The sequence below is a fragment of the Diadema antillarum genome, unplaced genomic scaffold (assembly GCF_040938485.1).
Source record: "Diadema antillarum isolate AM-2024a unplaced genomic scaffold, OU_Dant_1.0 seq00000799_RagTag, whole genome shotgun sequence".
Taxonomy (NCBI): domain Eukaryota; kingdom Metazoa; phylum Echinodermata; class Echinoidea; order Diadematoida; family Diadematidae; genus Diadema; species Diadema antillarum.
This window is the reverse complement of record NW_027271683.1, coordinates 652,026-659,124: the sequence shown is the minus strand read 5'-3', so window position 1 is coordinate 659,124 and position 7,099 is coordinate 652,026. Positions and strand designations below refer to the sequence as shown.

Below are 7,099 nucleotides of genomic sequence, written 5' to 3'. Positions count from 1 at the left end.
TAGAATTGTTCTCTTGTCGGCTACCCCTGAACTGAAAATGGTGGAAATCCGGGCGTACCACAGCTAGAAAGAGTAATCAGATTAAGTTGATCAATTCTTACGAGTAGTCTCTAGTCAATACAATTTATCAACTGAATCAGATTACCCTAAACAACTGTGGTACGCTCAAATATCCACTATTTTCAGTTTAGGGTTAGCCGACGAGAAAATTTTTAGGGCTCGACATTACCTGACAAAATGTACTAGAAAATGAAAACTACTCAACCAAATTTGCTCATCTTGGTGTCACTTTTCTAATCAGATGTTACCTTATCCACTGATACCATTCATTGCAAAAACAATCCGTGGAAAATAGGTTAGGCCGTTTTTTTCTGGGCCGCCCTGTATAGTAAATAAAGAAGCTTTAATAGGAGTGAACTGTAATTTGTTAAACAAATTTCGGCATTACTCTCATGTGGTGAAGGTTGCATGTTCGATCTGTAATGAATATCGCAAGTCACCAAGTCACAAAAAAACTGGAAGTGGGATTCAAACCTGCCATCTACTGCATGCAGGGCAGGAACTTGCCCACCAGGCTGTTCTGGTTCAAGGCCAAGTCACAATCTTCGGCACGTGGGAGTAATGCTGAACACTTGTTTGAAAATTATTGTAATATTCAGGCGCGGTTCTACGGGGAAGAGGGGGGCTTAATTGTACATTATATGTCAGTATACAGGGAAACCCCGTTATAACGAGCTCGGATATAGCGAGATATCGCTTTCAACGAGGAGATTTTACTGGTCCCATTTTCATTTGCACATATCAAAATGGTACAAAAATGCATACGTTTATAACGAGGTACCGGTTATAACGAGGAAAAATTGGCGGTCCCTTGGACCTCGTTATAACGGGGTTTCCCTGTATAATGATTATAATCTTTGGCTCTAGGTCCGCACTTGGTAATACATGTATGTATCTTGTGATTCCATGACTACTGAGAGTCTGTACAGAAATTTATACAAATGAAACAAAATGTAATTCAGTTACATGTTCAGGTGTTTTGTTTTATTAGAAGTGAGCCAGTCTTCAATGCATTGAAGCTCAGACATTGAGGAGGTAGATCTTTTTCTGTATACATAAGTACACCCGATAAAATTTAGTAAAACACATAACCTTAATGCCCGCTGAACACTACACGATGGTCTTCAGCCATGAAGTAACATGAAATTGCATACATTTTCTGCACAGTGGGTCAATGGCCAGTCTTAAAAAATTTGACATGTCAAATCCTTAAGACTGGTCTTAAGACCGAGTCTTAAGACTGGAGACTGACAAGGTTGTGACGTCACACTTCTGGTCTTAAGACCGGTGAATCTTGGCAATAGTACGCGGTGGGCTTTAGTTACAATTTGATGAAAAACCTGATAACCTTTACCATCATTTTAAAGGTTTTAAACTTTGTTACAGGCTACTAGTCTTGTACATTAAAGTTTGTTGCTTTAATTATATCTAGGGAGCACACAGGTCTAGTACTGATACTGGATGGAAATAAATTAAGAATGAAGAATACACACACATTTACCTACATGTACATGTAGGTGTAATACTGACATTGTATTGAAACAGCTATCAAGAATGCAGAGAAATTACATGTACATGTAACCTCATAGATCACTCATGATTTTCCCAGTCTACTTGTTTTGTCACGTTTATCCCACCATCACTTGTGCTTGCACATTGAGTAATTCCCTTTAAAAATGGTTACATGAATGATGAATTTGAATGTAAAGAACTATTTGAAAGATGTTTTTTTTAATATGGCCATGTCATTAAAAGAGAAAGATGCATGTAATGAATATGCACCTGTATTTGAGTCTTCAAATTCTTATGTGCTGTACTTACACAAGTTATCTTTTAAAGTCATAAGTAGCTGCCTGCAGTAATAGAGTGAAAGGGTTGAGAGGGTGAAGAATGCATGAGAGAGATTGAGAGAGCACTAAAAAAAAGTGAGAAAAGGGGGAGGTGGGGGGGGGGGGAGAGGTAGAACAGTACACGAATACGTGCAGTCAACCTCGCTGAAATTGAATACAAATGAACAAGAAAAAAATCCTTTCACAAATGTTGCTTTACACAATAAAATAAATACTGGTTTACACCTATCTGAACCAGAATTTTTCTTTGACTTATACGATTATTCGAGTTGTGTGAAGATTCGGAGTAGCATCTCTTAAATTCCATATCTCAGACTAGCGTCTATTAAATTCCATATTAAAGCAAATACATCGTTCTCATCAGGGTCATTGTGAATAACTCTTGAAGCATAAAAAATGGCAAGCATAATTGCATTTTGATATTAATAATCTATGAGAAAAGAGTGTGAATCTGTATGCAGTCATTTAGGCAAGGCACAGGTATTTCCCAGTGATGTACATGTACATGTATGTAAGTACATGTACATGTAGTAGCAGGTATAGCAATGACGATTTTTGTTTCCTTGAACAGTGCAAACTCACAATATGCTTACGACCAATAAAATTACCTCGATATTTCAAGTTCACGTATCTTTTCATTTCATCTATGAATAAAATCAGAAAATTAATGATACTAGCAAAAATATCTTAAAGATAGAGACATTTGCAGCCTAAAACCTGATATGTTCATACACCTTGAAAAGTCACAAAACTTTGCATGAATAAATGTTAACTCTTCTCAAAATGTGTGTGAAATCTTAGAATCATACCTTTAATACAATATTTGTAAAGTATGAAAACTAATCAACTAGTGTCGCCTGATATCGCAATATACATTTTAACCAGATAAAATTTAAAATGATGAGACTTTGTCATGTCCCCTTGAACTAGCTCAGACAAAATATTACAAAGTACTAATTCAAGGTTCTAGATTGATAACTGCTTTATGTGAAAGACATAAATAACCGAAGAAATCTCACATTTTAGGCTGCAAATGTCTCTGTCTGCCATTAACCCTTTATGCGTTACGTTCGCAATTTTGCACAATTGTCATGAAATTCAAAGGCAGGAAGTACTGCTCATTGTTCTGGGAATGAACAATCGAAAAAATCAATACCTTTCTCCCAAGGTGCTGGGTCTGTTGGGGGACCAATTCAATGCACTATTAACCCTCTCATTACCATAGGCATGTAGATGTCTAGTAAGTCAATGGAGTTTGCAAGGTCTGGTACTGAGAGGGTTAATGTGCTCAGAAAAGTATTTAAGTTCATTTTCTTGGATATCACTCTTTAAGTAATCTTAAAGTAACGCATAAAGAGTTAAGGGGTAAAAGGTAGTGTGAATGATAAATATTTTCCAGATATTTTAAGTTATATTCCATTCATAGTACTGTCAATATTCAATACAGTTGCTGCACACACTATGCTACGGTTCATGGCTTTTACTGACAAGTTCAGGGGCAATGTGTTGGCAGAAGAATTTCTCGGCCACATCCATCGCTTTGTTCCACATTTCTCTATTAAAAAAAATGCGCTCTAGATGGAATCCTGATTGGGTGTATACAAAGAAGTCACACCACGTGCGTCCAGTGATCCCCATTTGGCACTGAACTTGATAATAGTACTGGTGATTGTTTTTCAGTTTTGTTTCTCCATCTACCATGGTGAGATAGTCGAGATTCTCAGCTGTTGGTTCCTCAAAGGCAATGGTCCGAGGACACTTTATCTCTAGGACTCCAGGCTCATCACAGCACTTACAAGAAACCAATCCATCAGGTGAAGCTCCAAGAAACACCTTGATTGGATGGACGAATAGACCACACTCCTTTACCTGTACACTTTGGTGGCCATTTTCTTTTTGGATTGTTTCATATGCATTCCTTGCGATTGGCTCCATTATCCGTCCATACTTCAGATTCGGTAAATTTCGATCAATAGTAGAACGACCCATCAGTCTTTCTATGATAGGTTTTGTGTCCTGACTTTTGGAAGAACATGGATCATCGAGCGTAGCTTGCCTTGTAATGGCTGATTTCAAGTTAGATGCTGTTATCATTCCTGCACGAAATTTTGCCCACTGTATATTTTCTGCTTGGCCTCTTGTATGTTCTTCCACGACATTAACTTCCTCCTGTGTATACGTAGGCAAACCATTCAGGAACGACTCTACAGTCTCATACCTGCCACCTAAAGTTGTCAGACAGTCGGGATCGACTGAATTCTTTGTTTCAACTTCTACCTCTTGTCCCAGATTGAAGTCTACTTCAGGAGAGTAGTTCACAGATGGTGACACATTGTGGCTTTCTTCATCCTGTAAATACTTAAATACTGTTGATCTCTCACAAGTTGGGTACATGGCATTCGCAAGTTGTCTTGCTGGTGGTATTGCCTTGCTTCCCATTGGGTTGAATAGCCTCTTTACTGCTGTGTTGACTGGCTGTTTGCGTTTCCCTGTATTAGAGAAAAAAAAATGGAATCAACATTGAACCCCAAAATACATAATAAATAATTTTGATAATTTCCTTCAGAGGCCTTTCAACCTAAATATACTTTTTTAAAGTTCATTAAATATCAGAAGTTATTAAACAAGTAGTAAAAATTTACATCCTAGATTCATACTTTATTGTAGTTTTTTGTTTTCCAATTCTTTTGATAAAACACACGGCTTAAAGCCACTGTTTAACATCGTAACTGATCGATTTAAAAAATTCTAAAACTGTGTAGCCTGACCTCTCTAATCATGTTCAGATGGATGAAAAAACAGCCAAGAATGCAAAAATAATGAAAGAAAACCAGTCATTATCAAGATATCTATGAAAGTTGTAGTTATTATCGCTAGCTATAATAACTCCAGTACTGTAGTCTATGGGGTGATCTTTTAGGTTTTCACTCTTTTGAAGCACTAAATAATAACATTGAAGCCTAATTTTTTCACAGGTGCATTTTTACACCCCATCACATACTCTGATAGCATGTAGGACCATGCAGCTCAGATTTTTTAAATCTAGAAACTGTTAAACTATGCCTTTAATATACATGTACAATAACAAAATATTGGCCTATTTATCGAGGGAGAAAGATAATTCAATTCTAAACAAAAAAGTTACCTTCTATTACTCCTCTCCTTTATCATAAATTTGGGGTCTAAATCAATTCTTGATCATGCTAACCATCAGGCATCAGGCACTGGCATATTTTCCACTTTTGGTCATATTTCCCGAACCCTGTCCAAACAATAGAAAGTCAATGGGAGAAATTTATATTTCCCGGACAATTAGGTGGGAAATAAGATTCTGATCGGGAAATATGCCATCCCTCCTAACCATTACTCATAATCCATGGATGAATTAATGTAATGATTAAAAAAAAAAGAAAAAAAAGGGGGGGGGGGGTATTGAAAATAGGAAGTAAAGTATGCTTACTTTTGTTTCCATAGCTTGGTTTCACCCACTGCATCTCACACACTGGCTTGCCATGAAGAACTGCAGCTGCACCCCCACTGTACACATTCCAACTGCAGACTTTCGATGTGCATGGTAGATGTCGATTTTGCGACACTCCAGTCATGAAGGCATGATCCAACTTGAAAACCAGTGCAGCAACATGGTTGCATGAAGATCCCAGACTGTAGAAAGTAGAATACAAATCATAATGTAATTAACATATATAGACAACAATATAATAATAGTTTTAAACTTCAAAACGGAGGTATCATCCTACTCTTACCCAGTCGGGGAGCCATTGGTATGAGCTGTGCAAATTTACGTGTCATGCAGTTTCTATAGTTGGAGACAGAAATGAACATTATCGAACTTGTGGAAAATATTGTCCTGTACACCCTAGTGATAAAATATCCTTTTTTTCATCCCACTCCTTCAATTGGATACATGTTACATGTAGACTCTATATCTTGATGATGTGCTTCACATCATGCTGATCACTGATCTTGTTCATATTTTATTAAAATATACTAGATCTCGACTCGAGGGATTAGCACTGGCGGACCCCCCCCCCCCCCCCCAAATTAAATAAATCAATCTGTCAGATAGAGGGCAGTGCTGAAATTTGTGTTGGCCATAGAGTTACATGGTGTTTGCAGGAGTGTGTGTAAGTTGCTTATTCAATTGGATAGGAGAAAAAAATACAGTGCGCTCATCAAAACCTAAATTTTCCACAACTGGACGCAAGAAGAGACAAGGTAAGTATTTTGGGTTTTTAAATCAAACGGTTCATTTAGATGCCCATTTGTACGGCACATAGATCTAGACCTAAGTCACCTAGTCCCAAACAATATAGTCTACCTTCGTATTAACTATTATTCAGCAATTTACTAGAGTCTAAGTGCAAGTTTATCTGGCAACAACATCATTGCATAATTTGTGTGATTCTTACCCAGCAAAGCAACTAGAGTCTACAGTAGGCACTGTAGATTTTTCCGGAGGACTTGTCAATGGCAACCCACACGCTGTGAGGTATGTTTTTTACTGCCAATGAGGGAGTACATTGTGCTTTCAACACAGAAACTTCACTTTCCGCTGAAATTGGGTGGTAGAATATTTCGTGGAGCCACTTGCTGTTGAAGTAAGAGAAGGCCTTTCCCTCTTTGTAGTCTGAGAGTAATCTTTCTTGCAACGTTTTTGGTCTAGTACCACGCGATTTCCGTTCCATCTTACTTGCTTCACTGGGGCAGGGCGCCTCGCTTAACAACCACTCGGCTATTTCAAAAATAACTAACGGGTGGCCAAAACTTCACTCCTTCTTTTTCTGGCAACCAGTCATCTTTCAGGTCCGCCAACGGATCTGGAATTTGTTTTCCGTTTATGAACAACAATTCTGCATACTGTTTTGACCGCGATCGTTCTTCTTCAACTTCGCTTGGTTTCACACTGTATCCAAATCGCACTGCGCTGAGTGTAGACTAACGCTTGCAGCTCCGCTTTCAAACCCGTCGTTTTTAGTCCTCTTATGCGAAGAAAATCCTTTAAAGCGTCCACTTTCCAAAATTTGATTTCTTCCAAGGTTAGCTGACGTTCATTTTCCGTCCCATTTGCCTCCATTTTCGATAAATAGTTAAATATTCATTTCTGAATTCTAATCGTCACTGTACACACGTACGATTCAAGTGCAGACTACGATTATTATAAGTTTGTT

The 7,099-nt window shown here is 37.9% G+C and overlaps 1 protein-coding gene across 1 annotated transcript; it reads right to left on the bottom strand.

Moving 5' to 3' along the window:
- Positions 1-561: 561 nt before the first annotated feature.
- Positions 562-6,743, bottom strand: LOC139739458 (uncharacterized). Its single transcript, XM_071650066.1, has 3 exons — positions 6,364-6,743; positions 5,371-5,589; positions 562-4,399 (listed from the first exon to the last, which is right to left on the bottom strand). The coding sequence occupies exons 1-3, from the start codon at positions 6,614-6,616 to the stop codon at positions 3,375-3,377; spliced, it is 1,497 nt and encodes a 498-aa protein (XP_071506167.1). The 5' UTR covers positions 6,617-6,743; the 3' UTR covers positions 562-3,374.
- Between the last annotated feature and the right edge of the window lie 356 nt (positions 6,744-7,099).

Excerpts from the sequence above, each read along its gene's own strand:
- LOC139739458 (XM_071650066.1), bottom strand. The coding sequence starts at position 6,616 with ATGGAACGGAAATCGCGTGGTACTAGACCAAAAACGTTGCAAGAAAGA. Across the intron at positions 5,590-6,363 it reads AAAAATCTACAGTGCCTACT|ATTCTACTTTCTACAGTCTG; the intron begins GTAGACTCTAGT and ends ATTATGATTTGT. Across the intron at positions 4,400-5,370 it reads ACCAAGCTATGGAAACAAAA|GGAAACGCAAACAGCCAGTC; the intron begins GTAAGCATACTT and ends TCTCTAATACAG.